Raw genomic sequence first — 25309 nt, 5'->3', positions numbered from 1 at the left:
TAAATTTACATGCACTGTGAAGCTTCGAGCTAACCATTAGCATGTTAACACAACAATGCAGTTTGAGATGAGGATCATTTTGTGCACTGCTTACTCTAAGTGCTTAATTATGGTGTGTGGAGGATTCAGTGTGGCCATATAGTTTGTTTTGGTTTCATGCTGGTGCTCAAGGGCGACACCTGCTGGATCAAAGTTGTACATTCTTCCTTTAATGTATCTAAACTTTTCAAGCTCCACTGCGAACTCAAATAAACCCTACACCTTGGTTGAAGAGGCTGAAGTCATAAGAGAACATTATGAACTGATCAGGCGTTATTTTGGTTTTGTTTTATTTCATTAATCGATTACAAAAAGTAGAGCCAATATTTTTGTAGAGCCAGGAGTTTTTTTTCCCCTGCCTCTAAACAATACAAAAACTGTTCAATGAGATTTTCTAATTCAAACTTAAGTTTAATAATAAATAAAGATTAAAAGCCGGGCGAGTGCAAACATGTCCGAGATCTTTTTCTGAACAACATTATGTAAATACAGACACAAAACAACACTTTAAATATCCCTCCACTTTTTTCTGAAACTGAAACTCTGGAATACAAACACATCTAATTTGGAACAATGAAACACAACAACCTTTGATTTTTTTCTCCCAGTGAAAACGTAATCAAGTGAATCTACAGGGCACAAACATGAAGTCCTGGTATTTGACAACACTAACTCTTCTGCAAAAAAAACTAAAGTAGGCTAACATTAAAGCCTCTATTACCACAAGAACTGTCGGGACAATTTACACAGTTTCTTCATTAAGGCGTGTTGAACATCCCTTATGCTCAGGCACAGTGCTCATCTGTTATCTCTGTATGTATAAGACTAGAGGATTGATCGGCTACAAGCCAGCTGTATTGCAATTCTTTTCAGATTTTTCTTCATTTAAGTCATCGTGTAAATGTGCAGTATTGGCAAAGCTGAGCTGATCTGCGTGCTTTAGTGCAAGTATATGTCTCTTTAATAATATTGGGCCCGGTTGATCAAAAGGTTCAATCCAGATTAAAATGAGCTGGGCTTGGAAATCCATTTTTCCAGAACTAACTCAGGTTTGTCCAGTTTTTTCCTCAAAGGAAAAAAGTATTGGATCAAGCTGTTCTGGATATACTTTTATAGTTTCAATAATGTCTTCAAATATCCACTCCCCTCTAAGAACATTGTGTTGTTTGACAAATGTTATGGTTTTTTTAGACCTCTGCTGGAATCAGGATAATACAGATTTTATGTGATCAAAAGTAATCTTGATCCTTCTTCAGAGTTTTGAAGAACTCAAGCTCGGGGTTTGATCCGGATAAAAAGACAGGATTTGATCACTTGATCTTATCTAATAACCTTTGGACAACCCGATTTCAAGCTCTGGTCCAAACAGATAACTTTTGAACAACCGGGCCATGAGGTCCTCACTCCTTCATAATTACTGACAATGAAAAACTGTTATGATGATGTAGAGAGCTTACAAGGCTCTATTGAAATATACAAGACTAAAACTAAGGCGTTTTGAGCGACGTGCTAAAATGTAAAAGATCAGAGAAGCCCCCCTCGAGCATTTGCTAAGGCTTCAGCTTGTTCTGCTGAGAATTCATAATCTCAGACTTTCTGCGAGCCTCCATGAGCCTGCGCAATCAACATGGACATGGACGGCACAAATACATTCGATGACTAGTCCAGTGACGATCCTCTTCTTAATCAGACGTTTTCTCATTCAGTAATGTTGTACCAACAGCAGCGCTGTGCTTACTACAGAAAAAAGAAAGGAGAAAAAGAAAAGTGATAAAAGTTAAGACATGTTGAAAGAAAATCTAAAATCCCACTGAAAGATTGCAGAAAGTTGCCCAGCAGGTTGCAAAGGAGTGCAGGCAACCATGAAAGAGGGAAAAAAAATGATCAATTAAGAATGATAAGAATTCATCATGTCTGTACAGAGTGAACATTTAAAGACATTGTCACACAGCAGTGTTAAGTCACTGGGCATGAAAGAGTTTGAATGTGCTCAGTGGTCCGTCTTCTTACCCACTCTGGAGCTCCACAGAGTTTCCGTCACCTGTAGTCTCATTTTCAGCAGTGCCTTTCTGAAAGCTGCAATCCAAAAACCACTCATCAATATTAATGCTAACCACGGGATCGATCAGGCAGACAGGAAGCAAGAGGAGCTACAGGAAGAGGAGGAAAACACCCGCTTCACCCAAAAGCAACAGAATACTTCACACAAGGCCTTTATGTTGCAAACAATTTGCCTCTTGCAGAAGTTCATCTAGTTCAGAAGACGCTCTCCTAAACAAAAAGTGAAGCATTACACACAAATAACCCCACCTTTAAAAAAAAAAAAGAAAAAAGATGTCTGGAGATGTGTCACACCCGTAGCCACTTCCTCTTTCAATGATTAAAATAGAAAATGTTTTAAATAACGGAAACGTAAGATTGTCCTGTGCCTCGGAACAAGTCTGCAATGTACACTTAAATACCAAAAGCTTCTGTCGCAGTGTGTTCCTGTTGGTTCTGGACTTTAGACATGGGAGTGTATGAGAAGCATGAAGTCTTTTCTGTGCGTCTATTTGACGAGCACAAGTACTTCCTTTTTGGTCATGTTAGTTTGTGACACTCACGGAAACTGACAGGACTGTGCATCTGCACTTAGTGCAAGATACCTGTGCTCTCATCACAATGATGCCCTACTGATACGTTACAATGATGACAACATTAACGCTGTTTGGTAGAGAGAATAAACCTTGAACAAAGGCCTTGTGAAAGCACACAGTCTAAACACACACAACACTCAGCAATCAGAGCTGGACAGGATGAAGACGCTGAAAGAAGAAAAAGCACTGAGACATATAAGAAAAGTTAAAAAGCCACAGAGGGATCCAGCAAAGCTCAGAGGTTAGTCTGCAGAGTTAGATAAAACTACATTTTACCCTGCCTTTTTCTTTTTCTTGAAATAATAGATTGCAAGAACGACCAGGAAGAGACCTGCAACTGCAAAAAATGGAGATGATGTAAAAATAAAGAAATAGGGATGTGAGGCCAACAAATGTAGCACCATTTAAATGCTTAAAACCTTCTTGACAAAAGTGGTCATTGGAATACTTTATTCTTGAACAAAACTCTGTTAGTATATAAGTTTATACAAAATGAACCTTCCATGGCAAAATGTATCTCATTAATAAACCTCAGCCTTTAACAGCATGAAGACAATCCAACAACAGAGTTTCACATAGACAAAAACATGATGCATAATATACTTTATCTGCTGTTCAAGGATTAAGTTGAAACTTACCACATCCAATAATAATCCCCACAGTTGTACCAGTGCTGCTTCCACCGTTGTCTGCAAAATAAAAAAAAAGAACAGAGTAGGTATGTGAGGCTGGTAAAAGTGGACAATCATAAGAGCAGTGTTTCCCACACAGACGATTTAAAGTGCAGTACTTTTATTTATTTTATTTTGAACTGGCGACCATCCAGTTACTTTTTTACACGTAATTATGTCTTTGTAAAACCTTGTCTTGAAAAAGTGCTACACAAATAAACGTATTACTATTATTATTATTATTATTAAGATAATACCAAACCTAACAAATGAAATACGGCCAGAAAATAAAATGACTGCTCTATACCTCTACTAATAGAAAGTCACTTGGATCATTCAGTTGTCGTCTTAATGGCAGCAGTTTGAGCTTAAATATACTGAAGAACTGATATTGTTAAAAACACACTGTACTGAAATGTTAACATGAACTCTACCTGTCCCTCCATCACCATCACCTTTATTTCCATCTGGCTTGTCTGTCGTAGTTGGGGTGGGCAATTCTGCAAAACGTAAAAGATAACATTGTTAGTGTAACAGACATATAGGATGCATCCAGATTGATTTTTAAAAATGTTAATATGAAAACTGTAGAATTTCATATCATTTCATGCGCACATACTGGCCATTAAAAAATATCAGTCCCTAACCTAAAAGAGCTTTAATCTGCAGGTAAGACATTTTTAACTTGAGGGGTCCATAAAGGTTGTAGCTGGCGCTGTTTAATTTGAATAGGTTGCCATAGCAACACATGACAGATAGACTACGTGCAGCAGCGAGAGAGAGAGAGAGAGAGAACACGCGGGTTCTGCCGAGAACTTTTCTATCCCGTTCCTTTTCATTTCTAACCGTTGGTCAGCAGGCGAACACGGTAAATATTGTTTTACGTTGTAATGTTTAATTTACCTTTGACATATGAAGTGATTTTAGCTTAAGGCTAAAAACTGTCTTGTCTGTTCTAGTTTTCACGGTGTCTCCATGATGTATCTTCTGTGAAGATTAAAGCTTGTTGTGGACATCAGTCTGAATCGTGGACTTTTTACTGACCGGCAGTTATAAAGGTGAAAGGTAATAGAAAGCGCAAATATTCACTCTTGCATCTCAGCGTCACAGAGCTCCAATTCCCCGTAGTACAGGTAGTGTAAGCTTGAGTTCACATTTGCAGTTTCTATCACCGGTGCATGCTGCTCTGCTCTTTTCTGTTCAGGACTTGTAGTTTGCATGCTTTAAACAGAACGGACTGGACTGATCACTTTGTGGGAAGCATAAGGATGGAATGAAAATATAAAGATTAAAGGATGTTGAGGGGGAGGGGCTTCTTTCCTCAAATATTTGCACTTGCACTGAATAAAAAAAAGCCATGATACACAGATTGTAAAAGCCAAATTTGAACATTTGGAAAGTAATTATTTGCCACACAGTAGACTTAACAAGTTACAAGTTTGAGGAAAGAATATATCAGCTTAACTATACTTAAAAATAAATGTGAGAAAAGTAAATAACTTGGGAATTTGGTGTGAGAAAAAATGCTATTGCCACATCCTAACTTTTTAAATCTATTTGAACTCATGAGGAAGAAAAAAATAGACATTTGTGAGGACATGATGACATCGGAGTTATCAATCCAAAAATCATGTTAACACACAGCAGGTGGTTTTTCATTTATGAAGCTGAAATCAGAAAATAATAATTATTTGGCTTACGTTTACATTCCAGAAGTTTAGGTGACCACTGGCCATCTATTTCACATACAGAGGTACTTTGTCCTATCATCCTATATCCAGTTCTGCACTGATGAGTCACTGTAGCTTTGTATTTGTAAGGATACCGAGAACCTGAAGTAAAGTCGGCATTGTCGATATTTGGGGCTTCACATTGAACATCTGCAGGGGAATACAAACATAAAGTCAATCGCCATATGTGAGCCTGTCAACCACGGCTAAGATGACTTTGGTGTTCGGAAAGGTTGGAGAACATTTCAAAGTCTTACTTATACATGTTGGAGCTGCAGGTGTAAATGTTCCATCTTCTGAACAGGAGACTGATTTGGATCCATTGAGAGTTAAATCCTTCTGACAGGTGTAACGCACAACTTCGCTGTATTCATACTCTTCTTTTTCTGGATAGAATGTGCCATCAGCTATCGCAGGTGGTGGACCACACTTAGACACTGCACAATGAAAGGTACATGGGTTTAAGCTGAAATAATCACTTCAATTATTCTTAAGTCATGAGCCTCGTATTAACAAAGAAATGACTAACCTTCACATTCAGGCAACCTGTCCAACCAACCTGCGTCTCCACAGCGGATTGTCTCTCGACCAACCCGTCTGTATCTAATTAGGGAATCAAAAATTAAAATATCACTTTTGACACAACAATCACTTCGATTGGAATAAGTTGTAATGTTGGCAAACAGTGGATAAAAATCAAGATTAAGATTTACTTTATTGATCCCCGCAAGGGGAAATTTCTGTTTTTACACTCTGCAACACACACATAGGCTAAAATATACACATGCACAAACAGGATCCTGTAGACATGCACTAATGGAGAGATGTCAGAGTGACGGAGCTGCCCACAGCAGGCGCTCCTGAGCTGATGGTGGGGAGGGGGTTTGGTGCCTTGCTCAAGGGCACTTCGGCAATGCTCAGGAAGTGATCTGGCACCTCTCCAGCAACCAGACCAACTTCCATATTTGGTCCGCACAGGGACTTGAACCGGCAACCCTCCGGTTCCCAACACAAGTCCCTACAGACTGAGCTACTGCCGCCCACAAAACGTGAGTTATCAGTTTGTTACTAACCCAGTGTTGCAAGTTACCACCGCTGTATCACCAAACAGGGTTGATGTAGGGTAAGTTATGTCACCATTTATTACAGCTTCAAGTGCACCACAGTTTTTCCCTGAAATGAGATAACGTCATGCACAAAATGTCAACAGCCTGGTCAGAAAATGATCATTAACTTATCTAAAAAAACTATATATTTTATGTTATTTATAAAAGTGCTCTGCCCAGAGAAACAATAACAGAAATTGTTCATATTCACTCTTGCATTGCAGCATCACAAGACTCCAATTCCCAGCAGAACAAGTACTGACTCCAGACCCTCCAGACCCTCCAGACTGGTAGCCAACTTCACAGGTAAAAGTCACTTTGGTCCCATCTGGGAATTCTTGCAAAACTATGCCGCTGTCCTTTAAATTCATGTTGGGTCCTGGAACAGGCTTGGGACAGTCTTGAGCTGTAATGATAAATGAAGACGGGGAAAGATGAACTCTTGAGGGGATGACAAGATAGTAAAAGACCAAACAGGAGCTTGTTTATAATCACGTTGGTGTCTCCAGCTTATCCCCACTGCCACTCACCTTGAGCAGTAATAGCAAGGCCAAGACTGCTGAGTAGAAAGACGAGACAGACAGCCATGATGGGATTTGGCAATGTTTTGGCTGGAGTCAAAGAGCCATTTCTGCCAAACAAAAACGCACATGTAAGAAGAACAATCGGAGGATAAAGAGTTGGCTGGTGATACTAAGATGAGTGCATTAAAGCAAGACCATTCCCACAGAAAACAGACACGTAGATAAGTAATAGACAACAGCGAGTTACCTTGACGCCAATAAGCTGTTCACTTTCCTGTTGTCCTGGGGTCAATCTTACCCCAAGTTCAATCTTTTGCCACCAAATATGTTTTTTATTCATCAAATGGTCTGGAAATAATGGGGGTTGTTCAGTACTATGCTCTTCATGATTACAGTAAATTTGAGGCAATTTGATTGAATTATGGGTTTTTTATTGAATTTACTAACGTCTGTTGTCCTCTGGGGTCAGAATGACCCCGCAGCATAAAGTGGTGCATTGGAAATGATCACACCATACTGCTTTCCAAAACATCTTTGATCTTGGATGTTGATGTCTGGGGTCAAACAATAGTTATGACAACAACAACAAAAAACTCAGTTTCCGGCACTAGTGAGGTCTTTGACTGCATTAATTTACGAGTAGAGAGTTGAAAGATTTACTAGTAAACTAGTAGACAGCAAAAAGTCTTCATGTTAACTAGTAAGGTGCAAAATGTCTACTAGTTAACTAGTGAGGCTCGGTATGGCCAGTCCTTTAACATTAAATGAGTCTGGCTGTCAAGTGGCAATTTAGTTTTCACGATTGGAAATTACATTTCAACATATCAATAATGTAATTTCAACGAGTAAAAATTGCATTTTAGATATCTAGAATTAATTTGTGATATTTGTAATGTAAGAACAATTGTAGATATCATAAATGAACTTTGTCACTCAAATAATTTAATTTTTGATATCAAGAATGAACATTATTAGTGAGAATTGAGTTGAAAATGACATTGTGGATATGTCGGCTTGGAATTCTAACATGTCAAAAAGCAATTTTTGATATCTGCAATTTCTTAATGATTTAATGTTAAAAGGGCTTGCCATAGGCTCGGAAATGTTTACTAGTTAACTAGTAGTAGCTAAAATGTCAATTAGTCACACTAGGGGGAGCAGTTTTCACCTTACTAGTTTACTAGTAAAGCCCCGTACAGTTTACAAGTAAAGGAATAAGTGCCTCGATGTCCACTAGTTAAAATAGTAGGTATCTTTTTGGCCTCTGCAGCAGCTCCCCCTCACCCAGCAGCCCCTCCTGGCCCATCACCCAAAACACAGGTGCAAATTCTGCCCTCACCAGAGTGATCTCAAAACATTGGAAATGTGCCAAAAATGCAGTGCATATACAGATCATGCCATTGCTACCTGCACCGCATGCAGGCATGTAAATGAGGTCTTATTGGCCTTAAATCTCAAATGGAATAAAACAAAAAAAAAAAACGGTGCTAATGTGTTTAAATGAAGTTGTTACTAAAGGTGTAACACAGAATTGGGTTTAAAATTGGGTTTTATATTCTTTAAATTACAGTCAAACCGGACGGGGTCAATTTGACCCCAGAGGGCAGAAGGTGTTATTATTTGCTGCCATTCAAAAAAATTCAAATGATTCAAACACAGCATCTTCACTAAACTTATACTTAGACATAGACATTTTTTCCACTCAAAAAAAGGGTATACTTTTATGTAAACAAGGTCTATTGGCCCTAAATTTAAAAAACAAAAAGGGAAAATGCGTGGTAATGGGTTGGCCTGAAGTCAGACTAAAGGTGTAACACAGAATTGATTTAATTAATTTATGTCATGTGACTCAAATTACAGTCAAACCGGGCGGGGTCATTTTGACCCCAGAGGACACGTGGTGTACTGCAATTGGGAGAACATTACGAAGGTTAAGCTAAACTAAAACATCAATTAACCTAAAAAAAATACACAGAGCATCTATCTGAAAAAGCATGTTTTATCTGAAATGTATGACTGGTTTTAATTGTTGCAGGTACGGTAAATGTGTCGCCGTATCCTTTGTAGCCAAAATATTAGTTCACGCCAAACTCCCGTTCAAAATCTGTCAACATTAGCAAACTACGCAAACGCTGCCTCTGTGGATCGCCTTACTGAGCTAATTCACAACTTTTCCGTCTCCATATAACGGATTTGCAAATTCGGCGTAAGTTGGAACACATGGTAAATAAAAAAACAAGACATTACAGCATGATAAAAGCAGCCCATAAAACGTGCTAACACGCCAGGTCATGTACGTCTTCCGTTAACACAACACATTGTGGGCGGCAACTCGTCATGTTAAACCAACGAGAAAACCCTAAAACTACCTTCAATTTAAACGTTTAAACTATGCCGAAATAAATTACAGTTAACAAAGGTGTAGGAAAATATTACGGTGTGGTCACCCGACGGTCTGAACTTACTCATAATCAAGATCGCAACAGCAAAACAGCTTAACTTAGCTTAATGTCACAACAACAATGTCGTTCCTCTTTTAGGCCGTTAACGCCAATTTTGTTTTTTCTTCAGGCTTTGGCGGCGTGTTGCATAGTTGGTAAAACATCGAGTTATTTCTTTTTTAACTTACCAAACTAGCTGTAAGTCAGAAGTGTTGCTCTGGTAGCTGCTGCGTTCACAATGGTGATCTTTAATGTTAACTGCTAAGACGCCTTGCCGGAAATGGGCGTGGCTTAAATACTGACGTAATTATGACCTGAGCTGAACCGAAAGTAAAATTTTGCAAGTAACAAACTAAAAAGAAATTCTTCCATAAGTAGACAATGATTCTGATATGGTTGGACTTAGTACTTCCTAGACTACATGCCCAGGTACTATGAAGTACTTTTACTGTGTAATTTTTGAGAAATCCACTGTAATTTCAGTGGAAATGTAAAAGGGATATTATCACAAATTTATGTTTAAAAACATGTCAACTTTTGTTTTGTCATTGGCTATACTCTCAAGATAACGGTGAGACCTCTGTTGATTTGCGATTTATTACTGTTATTTATTTATTGAAGTTATTAGCCTGTAGGGAATTGTAGTTTTTGGTTTAATCAAACATAAAAAAAAATCAAATTAAAAAAGATTCCACTGCCCTTCAGAGTTCAAATTCAGAGTTAGGGATACATTTGATGGTTCAAACTTGGCAGAAGGAGATTTTTCATCAGTAAATACAACTTACACAAGCACAGGACAAGATCAGTGAAGGCATAAGAGGTAAAACTTTGTCCCCAGGGGATGCTTAGAGTGACATTAAGGTTTTTAGTTGTACGGTGTTAAGCTCTCAGGTTCGCAGTCATTTTGTCTAAATGTGGAAATCATCCTTTGTAATTAGCATTTAAAATCAAATGTCATTATATATAATGAGGTGTATAAAGAAGTTTCTTATAAATATATTTGCATGATTGTTATCCTAATTTACCTTACACACATTTACGCCATCATAAGAATTGTTTTGTATCCCAGCTCCATTGGTTGCTTGATAAATTATTCAACAAAAATAGCTATTGTAGCATACTTAGGGTATTATAAAAACTATCCCTTCATCCAGTGGATCCTCTGGAGTAACTAGGGTTCTTCTTAAAAGCAGGAGATATGGTGACTACACACCATCTTTATATGACTGAAATACAAAACGACAACAGGCTGTATAGCTGATATACAAATAGACTATGTGAAGTATATTTAATTTTTAAGAACTCAAGGTTAAATATATCAATACTGTTTTTTAGTTCATTAATATTTCCCAACTGATGTCAGGACAATGCTTTAATTTTTTAGAATGAAATAGAAACAATGTCATAGGTGACAATATTGTTGAAAGCAGCGGGTTGACTCTGAGTGTCATCATATAAATCATATGTAAGATAGAAAATATGAGACAAAATGTATTAGGAATAACTATAAAATGTTTAATTATATATATATTACAGAATACAATTATATTGTGTCTTGTTGTTGAGTCTTAATCTATTGTTTGTAGCCACCTCCTCCCACATACACATCCATAGGGCCCCATTGTACCAGGTCACCCTGAAATCCTGGCTGCACTAGTTTCCTGTTAGGGGCTGGTGACAGCATAGGGTCATGTGTAAAGTCAAATAACTTGCTTTTATGTTGAGATAACAGTCTAAAAAAGATAAAAAATGACATATTTTAATGTTTGGTGTACTTACTTAAAAAATGACAGACTTTGATATACATACCTTTTGAAGTTTTGTTTTAATTTTCAATTTCCGCCAAAACTACATGTGTGTTTAAGTGTGAAAAATTAAAGAATTGAAAATGGTATTGATGAAAACTTTGCATAATTGTAACTAATAACTATCTGTGAACATCCTGTCCAAATTTGGTGAAATTCTGATTCTGATTTCCAGAGATACATGTGATAAGGCTAGAGCTGTATTTTCATTTTTTGGTAAGATGCATGAAACATCTAAAAAAAAGTTATTTTGCAGTAAAATATTTTTATACAACCATCCGTTTCATAAACTAGACAAGTTCAAGTTATGAAAAAATATGGTTGTGCTTAGTTCGACCTTGGGTAGGGGTATCTTGAAAAGTAAAGCCTTTTTTGGGGGTTTGTTCCTCCACTAATTGGCTATCCTCTCAAGATAACGGTGAGGCCTCTCTTGATTTGCGATTGATTTGATTTTTGAAGTTATTAGCCTGTAGGGAATTGTAGTTTTTGGTTTAATCAAACATAAAAAAACAAATTAAAAAAGATTCCACTGCCCTTTGCCCTATAGCTTGCAAAAAATAATCATTCTTAAATCTTAATTCATCAGTACAAAACATTTTTTTATTGTTTTCCAGCAAAACGTTGATCAATTCAGGGGTTGTTCATTTTTTTGTAGGCTAAATAATACAAAGGAAAGGATACACACAGGAACAATTTGTCATTTCCCCCATAACAAAATACCATATTTCACCACCATTCAGGCAATACACAAAATAAAAACAGTATAAAGAAGACATCAATACAAACATATTAAACATAACTACCATTGATATCATCATGAGGGACGTGAGTAAGATAAGACACAGAAAGACCAACAGTCCATATAAGTGTACTGACAACAATGTTTACAGCTTATTTAGAAACCCAAGAATTTTATCAAATCACTTCTTGTGATGAGAGAGGGTTGTTACTTACAGATATTTAATTCTGTATTACCCTCTCCAACCCTGGATTTGATTTATCATACTAAACTTGACAACATATTTCCATGGTATAAAACACGTCACCATTGAGTCACTGCTTGTTTTGAGCGATAAGTTTCCAAAAGTAAAGGTGGGGCATTTACAGTTCTGTAGGACTGATCCTTGTATCACTCACATGGCCCTGCATCACTCATGAAATATTCCACACTCTCTTCGGACTCTACATTACTTCCTCTTCAGCTTCAGTAGGTTTGATGGAGATTGTTGATCTGCGGTGGGGATCTGTGGGTTTGTCTTTTCCGGCTAGAAAAACGCCTTCCTGTTTCATAATGTTGAATGGCATGAGCTGTTCACTGCATAAGAGAAAATGTTTCACACCAAAACCCAGATTGACAGTTCTGTAGGACTGATTCTTGCTGTATCCCTCACATGGCCCTGCATCACTCATGAAATGTTATGAGTATTATGATATTAATATTATAACATTCCTGACTAATGTCTGTGTAACAGGTGTGTTAAAATGCTTTGTCAAAATTATTTATAATTCACCAAAAGTCTGTTCTTTAAGTCATATTTACATTTTGTCATCTTTTTCAAATATGAATATTTTTACATGCACTTTTAATATAACGTGAAGTGTACAGTATAAGAAGATTAGTTTAGCTGTTTAAGTACATTTTCAGTTTTGACAAAAACACAAAATTGCCACTGCTGAGTAAGAAATAAGCTGAAATACAATTTATACTTCTTATTTAGTTTTTGTTCTCGTTTATAAAAGAATGTCACAGTACACCTGTATGCATTGTGTCAGACGGCCTGAGACCCCGCTGAGGAAAGGTGTGCATGTTGAAGCCCAGTCGTATGAAGTTGCTGTACTGAATGTATTTTATTTTACACAGGAAGATGGTGTGAAAATAAATTTTCTCCAGTTGGCAAGGAAGTTTTTGGTCTTCGTCTCATCATACACAACACAACGCAGAGACATTTTAGTAGCATACGGAGTGTCAGGACAGACTGGCTACATCTGCAGCAGTGGAGGAAGAATGATCTGTATGTAAGTGAAAGTAATAACACAACGACTAAAACACTTAAAGTGCATAATATGCTATAAAGCTTTAGAGCTTTTTTTTGTCTCTGTTACTGAAATGTTATTCTGCAAAGTAATAAAACACTGTTTGTACAGAAGAAAAATAAAAAATAGGTAAGCACCGATACCTGTAAGTAAATTGGGTTTGTGAGATTCCATCACTGGATTGTCTGCTAACTTATTAAGAGATCATTTGAACCATTTTGTAGTTTTGTGTCAAATCCACAAGGTGGCACTGTAGCCTTTGGTATCAGATGTATTATGTCAGTGTTTGTACTCATTGATGTGTAGCCATACACGTTGTATGCGTCGTCTTTAGTGTGGATAAAGTATTTATGAATAACATGCATTAAAACTCTGGATGTAGAATATGTGTTGCATTTCAATCAAATTATTGAATTTAATAAGGACAATGCAATTTAACATACTTACAACACAAATCATGAAACTGGTGTGTTGCACAGAGTTCATATTTCTTGCTCATTTCCATCTCCTTTCATTAGTTGGGCCTTTTAGTAAACTGTATAAATACTAAATACAGGAGAGAAATAACATAAAGGACTTGATAAACATCCATTAAAGGAAGAATGTGTGACATTTTACACCTAAATAAAGTATATCCTCTGTAAATATCTCTGTGAGTCATGACAGTCTAAGTGAGCCGTCTTTACATCGAGTTTACACGACGGGACGGCCGGCCAGCTCCTCCCCTTGATTATAAAAGCTGTTTAAGTCAAGGACTACAGAACAGAACTTAGTGTACTCACTGCTTATTTGAACATCACATAAGCATTTTTAGATCATGGTTATTCCGTTTAAATTTACATGCACTGTGAAGCTTCGAGCTAACCATTAGCATGTTAACACAACAATGCAGTTTGAGATGAGGATCATTTTGTGCACTGCTTACTCTAAGTGCTTAATTATGGTGTGTGGAGGATTCAGTGTGGCCATATAGTTTGTTTTGGTTTCATGCTGGTGCTCAAGGGCGACACCTGCTGGATCAAAGTTGTACATTCTTCCTTTAATGTATCTAAACTTTTCAAGCTCCACTGCGAACTCAAATAAACCCTACACCTTGGTTGAAGAGGCTGAAGTCATAAGAGAACATTATGAACTGAAGTGAGTGAAGAGTTGTTTTCAGAGCAAGGTTTCAGGTCCTCCCGTGCATCTCAAACCTCACCAGGCCCAGGCTTAACCAGCAGCCAGCTCCACCAGGCCAGGCCCAGGCTTAACCAGCAGCCAGCTCCACCAGGCCAGGCCCAGGCTTAACCAGCAGCCAGCTCCACCAGGCCAGGCCTTACACCTTCCATCACCAGCAGACAGCTACAAACAGGCTTCAGCAGGTCAGTGCTTCAACTGAGTCTCTTGCGGCAATATGGCCACAAAAGAAATTAAGAAGGACATAGAGAGTTAAAGTCTTCCTTGAACATAATGGGTGATGAATTGGCGACCATAAACAAACAGCGGCGTACTATAATAAATCTGATGGATGAAATCAAGGAACTTAAGATGGCAAACGAGGAGCAAAAGAACAAGATAAACTCTTTGGAAACTCTTTGGAAACACGTGTATCGGATTTGGAGCAGTATACGCGTATAAATGATGTCATTATAACTGGACTAGCGCTCAAACCACGCTCTTATGCTCGGGCCCTGAATGGGGATGTGCGAGAGGCGGACAGCGCTGGCCATGATGATTCAATCGAGGCTCAGGTAACAGCCTTCCTTCATGAAAAACAAATCTCTATAAATAGACACAACATTGAAGCATGCCACATTATTCCAACAAGGAATCAAACAGACAAACATGTTGTCATAGTCCACTTTCCCAACAGAAAGCACAAAATTGACCTGCTCAGGCAGGGCCGCAGATTGAAGGGCACAAATGTCTATATTAATGAGCATCTCACCAAAATAAATGTGCAGATACTGCAAGACAAGAAAGGTTCTTGAAGAAGCAAGGGAAAATTCAGGCCACTTGGACCTCTAACTGCAAAGTGTTTGTTAAAATGAACGGCATACCAGAACAGGCTAAAGTTCTGTGCATTCGGAGCATTGAGCAGCTAGAAAAGTTAGGCAGTTCCTAGACCAAATTCTGCAGGGACTATTGTGTAGATGTGTGTATTTGGTGTGTGTGGACTGTACTAAAAACAAATGACAGATTTTGAGGAGGACTACTTGCACCCATTCAGAAATGTTGATGACGATGAGTTTGTAGACATTGGAAATGATAATATTGGGGGAGATTGCGTATATAGTCTTTACAGCAAGCATGAACATTTGAATTTTGCTAACTTTGATTACACAGAGCACAAAATGCATGACATTTATAATGAAATTAATCCTGAAAACAACCTTTATAATAACATAAACAACAATTGCGTGTACTACACTGATAAACAATTTAAAAGTGCAAGAATGGATTGTACTTTCTCAATTATACAGCTCAACAGTAGAAGTCTTCAAAAACTTCAACAAAATCAAGGAATACCTGAATGCAGTGGAAAAGGAATTAACAATTCTAAAGAAGTGGTTTGACATTAATAAGCTGTCATTGAACCTAAGCAAAACTAAACATATTATCTTTGGCAATAGAAAAATGAATAAACAGGCTTAACTCAAGATCCATGATTTTCAAATTGAACGTGGAAATGAAAATAATTTTTTGGGCATCATAATAGATAATAAACTCAACTGGAAATCACAGATACACAATTTAAAATGAAAAATATTTTGAATCAGAGCTCACTTTATATATTGTACTGCTCCCTCATTCTTCCATACATTACGTACTGCGTGGAAGTATGGGGTAACACAAAACAAACGTAAACCCAATTTTCATACTACAAAAGAAAGCCATCAGAATTGTGAATCATACCAATTACTATGAATCAACAAATCCTCTATTCATCAAACTACACACTTTAAAACTAGAAGACCTAGCTGACCTCAACACTGCTGTTATAATGTACAAGGCACAGAATAATGCACTTCCATACTGCATCCAGGAACTGTTCAGGGCTAGAGAAAGCACGTTTAAACTAAGGGGAACATGTATGTTCAAAAATTCAAGGGACATGTCATTCCCCACTCTCTCTCCCTGATTTCCAACTCTATCCACTGTCCTGTCTCTCCATTAAAGGCACAAGATTAAATAAATCTTTTCAAAAAATTCAAGGGCAAGAACTAACACCAAAAGTAGGTGCTTATCTGTTAAAGGGGTTAACCTCTGGAACAACTTAAATAACAAATTAAAAATGTGCAGCTCAATTAGAAAATTCAAAAAACTGTTCAAATTCAGGGTAATAGAAAAATATAAAACATCATTATGATAATGACACCAACAGCAGTACTAATACTGCTGCTATAATTATACATATAATCTAGTTATGTACATGATCTATACATATATAATATATAAATGTATAGAAAATCTATAATAGTTTATAACTATAGTTTGACTATAATTAATCATTTATGGAAGCTTTTAATTTATTTATTTTTTTCCTTTTTATTGTTTTGTTTTGGTTAACTGACAAATGTTTTCTGTTTTGTGAAATCAGGTTACTTTGTTTGTTTTTGTTTTTTTGCAGCTATTCTTGTTTTGATATACTGTAGAAATGAAATGTTTAAAGGGTAGGCATAATAAGCCTCGGCTTCATCCTACACCTTTTCGGCCATTGTTTTTTAAATTCTTATTATTGTTCGTGTATGTTCTATGCTTTGTGGTCATGGACCGAAATAAATATTTATTACTACTACTAAAAAAATTATTTACAGATTTTTCTTCATTTAAGTCATCGTGTAAATGTGCAGTATTGGCAAAGCTGAGCTGATCTGCGTGCTTTAGTGCAAGTATATGTCTTTTTAATAATATTGGGCCCGGTTGATCAAAAGGTTCAATCCAGATTAAAATGAGCTGGGCTTGGAAATCCATTTTTCCAGAACTAACTCAGGTTTGTCCAGTTTTTTCCTCAAAGGAAAACAGTATTGGATCAAGCTGTTCTGGATATACTTTTATAGATTCAATAATGTCTTCAAATATCCACTCCCCTCTAAGAACATTGTGTTGTTTGACAAATGTTATGGTTTTTTAGACCTCTGCTGGAATCAGGATAATACAGATTTTATGTGATCAAAAGTAATCTTGATCCTTCTTTAGAGTTTTGAAGAACTGAAGCTCGGGGTTTGATCCGGATAAAAAGACAGGATTTGATCACTTGATCTTATCTAATAACCTTTGGACAACCCGATTTCAAGTTCTGGTCCAAACAGATAACTTTTGAACAACCGGGCCATGAGGTCCTCACTCCTTCATAATTACTGACAATGAAAAACTGTTATGATGATGTAGAGAGCTTACAAGGCATCGCTCTATTGAAATATACAAGACTAAAACTAAGGCGTTTTGAGCGACGTGCTAAAATGTAAAAGATCAGAGAAGCCCCCCTCGAGCATTTGCTAAGGCTTCAGCTTGTTCTGCTGAGAATTCATAATCTCAGACTTTCTGCGGAAACACTTTCAATGAGCCTGCGCAATCAACATGGACATGGACGGCACAAATACATTCGATGACTAGTCCAGTGACGATCCTCTTCTTAATCAGACGTTTTCTCATTCAGTAATGTTGTACCAACAGCAGCGCTGTGCTTACTACAGAAAAAAGAAAGGAGAAAAAGAAAAGTGATAAAAGTTAAGACATGTTGAAAGAAAATCTAAAATCCCACTGAAAGATTGCAGAAAGTTGCCCAGCAGGTTGCAAAGGAGTGCAGGCAACCATGAAAGAGAGAAAAAAAATCATCAATTAAGAATGATAAGAATTCATCATGTCTGTACAGAGTGAACATTTAAAGACATTGTCACACAGCAGTGTTAAGTCACTGGGCATGAAAGAGTTTGAATGTGCTCAGTGGTCCGTCTTCTTACCCACTCTGGAGCTCCACAGAGTTTCCGTCACCTGTAGTCTCATTTTCAGCAGTGCCTTTCTGAAAGCTGCAATCCAAAAACCACTCATCAATATTAATGCTAACCACGGGATCGATCAGGCAGACAGGAAGCAAGAGGAGCTACAGGAAGAGGAGGAAAACACCCGCTTCACCCAAAAGCAACAGAATACTTCACACAAGGCCTTTATGTTGCAAACAATTTGCCTCTTGCAGAAGTTCATCTCTTAATGCAGAATTCAACAGGTCACCTGAGAATCACTATTAAAACAGAAGGTTGTTATCGAATGTGGATTTTCTTGTTACACTCCCAACAGAAGCTCAAATTGCTGCAGTGAACGAGATCACTGAAAAGTCAAATGTTTAAACAATGTTCACATCGCCAACATCATCATAACACCATTTGTGTTGTTTGGTTTTATTTGCATTGACAACGATTACTGGCTTTGAATTTGTTTAACACAAAGATAACAAAATGTGAATGCCACACACGTTTAGGAACTCTTCACACAGTCAGGTTTCACTGTGTTAAAGGAGGTATAATATGTTTCATTTTTTAAGACGCTCTCCTAAACAAAAAGTGAAGCATTACACACAAATAACCCCACCTTTAAAAAAAAAAAAGAAAAAAGATGTCTGGAGATGTGTCACACCTGTAGCCACTTCCTCTTTCAATGATTAAAATAGAAAATGTTTTAAATAACGGAAACGTAAGATTGTCCTGTGCCTTGGAACAAGTCTGCAATGTACACTTAAATACCAAAAGCTTCTGTCGCAGTGTGTTCCTGTTGGCTCTGGACTTTAGACATGGGAGTGTATGAGAAGCATGAAGTCTTTTCTGTGCGTCTATTTGACGAGCACAAGTACTTCCTTTTTGCTCATGTTAGTTTGTGACACTCACGGAAACTGACAGGACTGTGCATCTGCACTTAGTGCAAGATACCTGTGCTCTCATCACAATGATGCCCTACTGATAAGTTACAATGATGACAACATTAATGCTGTTTGTTAGAGAGAATAAACCTTGAACAAAGGCCTTGTGAAAGCACACAGTCTAAACACACACAACACTCAGCAATCAGAGCTGGACAGGATGAAGACGCTGAAAGAAGAAAAAGCACTGAGACATATAAGAAAAGTTAAAAAGCCACAGAGGGATCCAGCAAAGCTCAGAGGTTAGTCTGCAGAGTTAGATAAAACTACATTTTACCCTGCCTTTTTCTTTTTCTTGAAATAATAGATTGCAAGAACGACCAGGAAGAGACCTGCAACTGCAAAAAATGGAGATGATGTAAAAATAAAGAAATAGGGATGAGGCCAACAAATGTAGCACCATTTAAATGCTTAAAACCTTCTTGACAAAAGTGGTCATTGGAATACTTTATTCTTGAACAAAACTCTGTTAGTATATAAGTTTATACAAAATGAACCTTCCATGGCAAAATGTATCTCATTAATAAACCTCAGCCTTTAACAGCATGAAGACAATCCAACAACAGAGTTTCACATAGACAAAAACATGATGCATAATATACTTTATCTGCTGTTCAAGGATTAAGTTGAAACTTACCACATCCAATAATAATCCCCACAGTTGTACCAGTGCTGCTTCCACCGTTGTCTGCAAAATAAAAAAAAAGAACAGAGTAGGTATGTGAGGCTGGTAAAAGTGGACAATCATAAGAGCAGTGTTTCCCACACAGACGATTTAAAGTGCAGTACTTTTATTTATTTTATTTTGAACTGGCGACCATCCAGTTACTTTTTTACACGTAATTATGTCTTTGTAAAACCTTGTCTTGAAAAAGTGCTACACAAATAAACTTATTATTATTATTATTATTAAGATAATACCAAACCTAACAAATGAAATACGGCCAGAAAATAAAATGACTGCTCTATACCTCTACTGATAGAAAGTCACTTGGATCATTCAGTTGTCGTCTTAATGGCAGCAGTTTGAGCTTAAATATACTGAAGAACTGATATTGTTAAAAACACACTGTACTGAAATGTTAACATGAACTCTACCTGTCCCTCCATCACCATCACCTTCCTTTCCACCTGGCTTGTCTGTCGTAGTTGGGGTGGGCAATTCTGCAAAACGTAAAAGATAACATTGTTAGTGTAACAGACATATAGGATGCATCCAGATTGATTTTTAAAAATGTTAATATGAAAACTGTAGAATTTCATATCATTTCATGCGCACATACTGGTCACTAAAAAATATCAGTCCCTAACCTAAAAGAGCTTTAATCTGCAGGTAAGACATTTTTTTAACTTGAGGGTTCCATAAAGGTGAAAGGTAATAGAAAGCGCAAATATTCACTCTTCACGCATTTCAGCGTCACAGGGCTCCAATTCCCCGTAGTACAGGTAGTGACTGCAGAGCCTCCTGCAGACTCGTAGCCAGCATCACAGACAAACGTAACGCTCGTTCCATGTGGGAATGTGGGCGTATTTCTGTCCTTCAAATTCATGTTGACTCCTCCGACAGGTTTGGAACAGTTTTTGGCTGTAAAGATAAAGAAGAGAAACACTAGAAGGGAGGACACATTGAACTAAGATCAAGCACAAGCTTCTATCACCGGTGCATGCTGCTCTGCTCTTTTCTGTTCAGGACTTGTAGTTTGCATGCTTTAAACAGAACGGACTGGACTGATCACTTTGTGGGAAGCATAAGGATGGAATGAAAATATAAAGATTAAAGGATGTTGAGGGGGAGGGGCTTCTTTCCTCAAATATTTGCACATGCACTAAATAAAAAAAAGCCATGATACACAGATTGTAAAAGCCAAATTTGAACATTTGGAAAGTAATTATTTGCCACACAGTAGACTTAACAAGTTACAAGTTTGAGGAAAGAATATATCAGCTTAACTATACTTAAAAATAAATGTGAGAAAAGTAAATAACTTGGGAATTTGGTGTGAGAAAAAATGCTATTGCCACATCCTAACTTTTTAAATCTATTTGAACTCATTAGGAAGAAAAAAATAGACATTTGTGAGGACGTGATGACATCTGGATCAGTCCAAAAATCATGTTAACACACAGCAGGTGATTTTTCATTCATGAAGCTGAAATCAGAAAATAATAATTATTTGGCTTACGTTTACATTCCAGAAGTTTAGGTGACCACTGGCCATCTATTCCACATACAGAGGTACTTTGTCCTATCATCATATATCCAGTTCTGCACTGATGTGTCACTGTAGCTTTGTATTTGTAAGGATACCGAGAACCTGAAGTAAAGTCGGCATTGTCGATATTTGGGGCTTTACACTGAACCTCTGCAGGGGAATACAAACATAAAGTCAATCGCCATATGTGAGCCTGTCAACCACAGCTAAGATGACTTTGGAATTTGGTGTGAGAAAAAATGCTATCGCCACATCGCCAAATTATTCTTAAGTCATGAGGCTCGTATCTACAAAGAAATGACTAACCTTCACATACAGGCAACCTGTCCAACCAACCTGCGTCTCCACAGCGGATTGTATCTCGACCAACCAGTTTGTATCTAATTAGGGAATCAAAAATAAAAATATTACTTTTGACACAACAATCACTTCGATTGGAATAAGTTGTAATGTTGGCAAACAGTGGATAAATATTAAAAAGTTGAGTTGTGATAGTCTCAATGAACATGAACCCTCAGAGTTATCAGTTTGTTACTAACCCAGTGTTGCAAGTTACCACCGCTGTATCACCAAACAGGGTTGATGTAGGGTAAGTTATTGTACCATTTATTACAGCTTCAAGTGCACCACAGTTTTTCCCTGAAATGAGAAAACGTCATGCACAAAATGTCAACAGCCTGGTCAGAAAATGATCATTAACTTATCTAAAAAATAAATAATAATTATTTGGCTTACGTTGACATTCCAGAAGTTTAGGTGACCACTCGCCATCTATTTCACATACAGAGGTACTTTGTCCTATCATCATATATCCAGTTCTGCACTGATGTGTCACTGTAGCTTTGTATTTGTAAGAATTCAGAGAACCTGCAATATATTCGGCATTGTCGATATTTGGGGCTTCACATTGAACATCTGCAGGGGAATACAAACATAAAGTCAATCGCCATATGTGAGCCTGTCAACCACGGCTAAGATGACTTTGGTGTTCGGAAAGGTTGGAGAACATTTCAAAGTCTTACTTATACATGTTGGAGCTGCAGGTGTAAATGTTCCATCTTCTGAACAGGAGACTGATTTGGATCCATTGAGAGTTAAATCCTTCTGACAGGTGTAACGCACAACTTCCCTGTATTCATACTCTTCTTTTTCTGGATAGAATGTGCCATCAGCTATCGCAGGTGGTGGACCACACTTAGACACTGCACAATGAAAGGTACATGGGTTTAAGCTGAAATAATCACTTACATTATTCTTAAGTCATGAGCCTCGTATTAACAAAGAAATGACTAACCTTCACATACAGGCAACCTGTCCAACCAACCTGCGTCTCCACAGCGGATTGTCTCTCGACCAACCCGTCTGTATCTAATTAGGGAATCAAAAATTAAAATATCACTTTTGACACAACAATCACTTCGATTGGAATAAGTTGTAATGTTGGCAAACAGTGGACAAATATTAAAAAGTGAGCTGTGATAGTCTCAATGAACATGAACCCTCAGAGTTATCAGTTTGTTACTAACCCAGCGTTGCAAGTTACCACCGCTGTATCACCAAACAGGGTTGATGTAGGGTAAGTTATGTCACCATTTATTACAGCTTCAAGTGCACCACAGTTTTTCCCTGAAATGAGACACGTCAACAGCCTGGTCAGAAAATGATCATTAACTTATCTAAAAAACAATATATTTTATGTTATTTATAAAAGTGCTCTGCCCAGAGAAACAATAACAGAAATTGTTCATATTCACTCTCGCATTGCAGCCTCACAGGACTCCAATTCCCAGCAGAACAAGTACTGACTCCAGACCCTCCTGCAGACTGGTAGCCAACTTCACAGGTAAAAGTCACTTTGGTCCCATCTGGGAATTCTTGCAAAACTATGTCATTGCCCTTTAAATTCATGTTGGGTCCTGGAACAGGCTTGGGACAGTCTTGAGCTGTAATGATAAATGAAGACGGGGAAAGATGAACTCTTGAGGGGATGACAAGATAGTAAAAGACCAAACAGGAGCTTGTTTATAATCACGTTGGTGTCTCCAGCTTATCCCCACTGCCACTCACCTTGAGCAGTAATAGCAAGGCCAAGACTGCTGAGTAGAAAGACGAGACAGACAGCCATGATGGGATTTGGCAATGTTTTGGCTGGAGTCAAAGAGCCATTTCTGCCAAACAAAAACGCCATTAAGCTGTTAAGCTAAACCAAAACAACAATTAACCTAAAAAATACACAGAGCATCTATCTGAAAAAGCATGTTTTATCTGAAATGTATGACTGGTTTTAATTGTTGCAGGTACGGTAAATGTGTCGCCGTATCCTTTGTAGCCAAAATATTAGTTCACGCCAAACTCCCGTTCAAAATCTGTCAACATTAGCAAATTACGCAAACGCTGCCTCTGTGGATCGCCTTACTGAGCTAATTCACAACTTTTCCGTCTCCATATAACGGATTTGCAAATTCGGCGTAAGTTGGAACACATGGGAACTAAAAAACAAGACATTACAGCATGATAAAAGCAGCCCGTAAAACGTGCTAACACGCCAGGTCATGTACGTCTTCCGTTAACACAACACATTGTGGGCGGCAACTCGTCATGTTAAACCAACGAGAAAACCCTAAAACTACCTTCAATTTAAACGTTTAAACTATGCCGAAATAAATTACAGTTAACAAAGGTGTAGGAAAATATTACGGTGTGGTCACCCGACGGTCTGAACTTACTCATAATCAAGATCGCAACAGCAAAACAGCTTAACTTAGCTTAATGTCACAACAACAATGTCGTTCCTCTTTTAGGCCGTTAACGCCAATTTTGTTTTTTCTTCAGGCTTTGGCGGCGTGTTGCATAGTTGGTAAAACATCGAGTTATTTCTTTTTTAACTTACCAAACTAGCTGTAAGTCAGAAGTGTTGCTCTGGTAGCTGCTGCGTTCACAATGGTGATCTTTAATGTTAACTGTTAAGACGCCTTGCCGGAAATGGGCGTGGCTTAAATACTGACGTAATTATGACCTGAGCTGAACCAAAAGTCAAATTTCAGTGGAAATGTAAAAGGGATATTATCACAAATTTATGTTTAAAAACATGTAAACTTTTGTTTTGTCATTGGCTATACTCTCAAGATAACGGTGAGACCTCTGTTGATTTATTTACTATTTATTATTTATTGAAGTTATTAGCCTGTAGGGAATTGTAGTTTTTGGGTTAATCAAACATAAAGAATCTAAATGAAATAAATTCCGCTGCCTTTACCCTATTGCGTGCAAAAAAAAAGGATCATTCTTAAAAGTTAATTTATCAGTAGAATTTTTTTTTTTGTTGTTTACCAGAAAAATGTTGATCAATTCAGGAGTTGTTTACTTTTGTAAATAATACAAGGATATACAGGAACAATTAGTTATTTCCCCCATAACAAAATACCATATTTTAATATTGATGAATACCAAAATGTTACCCTTTTTTCAATGAGGATATTTGATTTTTGCCCCCAAAAGAGGAAGAAAAAGCTTTCAATGGAATCTGTAATGACTGCTTTGTGTGCTACACAAATACAACAGAAAATACTGGTTGAATAAAGCTTAGACAAAAAAAAAATGACGTGTCCTCTGATTGCAAATTACCTTCATTTCAATGGTAACAATATAGACTATCAGTCAAAGCATTTATAGTGTGTGATGTAATGTGCCCAACCCTGGCAGCGTGAATGAGAGGAAATGAAACACTTCCTCCTGAGCAACGAGTTCAAGGGTGCGTAAAACAAATGATCATCATGTTTCTGCCCTTTCCTTCAATAACATACAAAGACGCCCTGAAACAGTCACACCAGCCGTAACAGCACTTTAAGAAGCTTTTCGAGCCGCTGTCATTTCACTTTGAAGGCCTAAAAAAATAAAATAAGATGAGTTTGATACTGGACTTCTTGTTGTTTTCTTCTGGTCAAATATTTCATTATTAGAAATTTGTGATGATATCACTCAGTTTACATATAAGCATAACAAAAGTGGGAGTAACATATCCCATACACATTATAGATCCATTCATTTTTATCCGATAGGAACTGACGACAAATAATTGTGACATTTAGACCACTGAAATGTCTGCTCAGTTTCAGTACTCCAGAGGTTTAAGGATTGTTTTGGACAAATCTTTATTGACCCCGAGGGGGTAATTTGGTTTGCAGCAGTCGCCATACAGGAAATACACAAAATAAAAA

At 37.4% G+C, this 25309-nt stretch overlaps 2 protein-coding genes across 16 annotated transcripts; both read right to left on the bottom strand.

Moving 5' to 3' along the window:
- Nucleotides 1-312: 312 nt before the first annotated feature.
- LOC109977022 (membrane cofactor protein) lies at nt 313-9455 on the bottom strand. The gene is made up of 12 exons (XM_065961537.1): nt 9336-9455; nt 6713-6813; nt 6394-6588; nt 6150-6249; nt 5606-5679; nt 5334-5513; nt 5047-5226; nt 3781-3846; nt 3314-3364; nt 2952-3012; nt 2050-2115; nt 313-1776 (listed from the first exon to the last, which is right to left on the bottom strand). Exons 2-12 carry the CDS (start codon nt 6768-6770, stop codon nt 1722-1724), a joined length of 1086 nt encoding a protein of 361 aa, XP_065817609.1. The 5' UTR covers nt 6771-6813; nt 9336-9455; the 3' UTR covers nt 313-1721.
- A 3921-nt stretch (nt 9456-13376) lies between these two features.
- On the bottom strand, nt 13377-24090 carry LOC109993154 (complement component receptor 1-like protein). 15 transcript variants are annotated; one of them, XM_020645980.3, is made up of 16 exons: nt 23983-24090; nt 23160-23260; nt 22847-23035; nt 22619-22718; nt 22387-22460; nt 22115-22294; nt 21828-22007; nt 21632-21731; nt 21399-21472; nt 21063-21242; nt 20279-20464; nt 19978-20043; nt 19517-19567; nt 19157-19217; nt 17930-17995; nt 13377-17656 (listed from the first exon to the last, which is right to left on the bottom strand). In XM_020645980.3, exons 2-16 carry the CDS (start codon nt 23215-23217, stop codon nt 17602-17604), a joined length of 1620 nt encoding a protein of 539 aa, XP_020501636.2. In that variant the 5' UTR covers nt 23218-23260; nt 23983-24090; the 3' UTR covers nt 13377-17601. The 15 variants fall into 15 exon arrangements, with proteins under 15 accessions (XP_020501636.2, XP_020501640.2, XP_020501639.2 ...); XM_020645984.3 differs by having other exon boundaries at nt 19162-19217; XM_020645983.3 differs by lacking the exon at nt 17930-17995.
- Between the last annotated feature and the right edge of the window lie 1219 nt (nt 24091-25309).

The sequence above is a fragment of the Labrus bergylta genome, chromosome 12 (genome assembly GCF_963930695.1).
Source record: "Labrus bergylta chromosome 12, fLabBer1.1, whole genome shotgun sequence".
NCBI classification, from domain to species: Eukaryota; Metazoa; Chordata; class Actinopteri; order Labriformes; family Labridae; genus Labrus; species Labrus bergylta.
The sequence above is the reverse complement of the archived record's forward strand: the minus strand, read 5'-3'. Positions and strand labels throughout refer to the sequence as shown.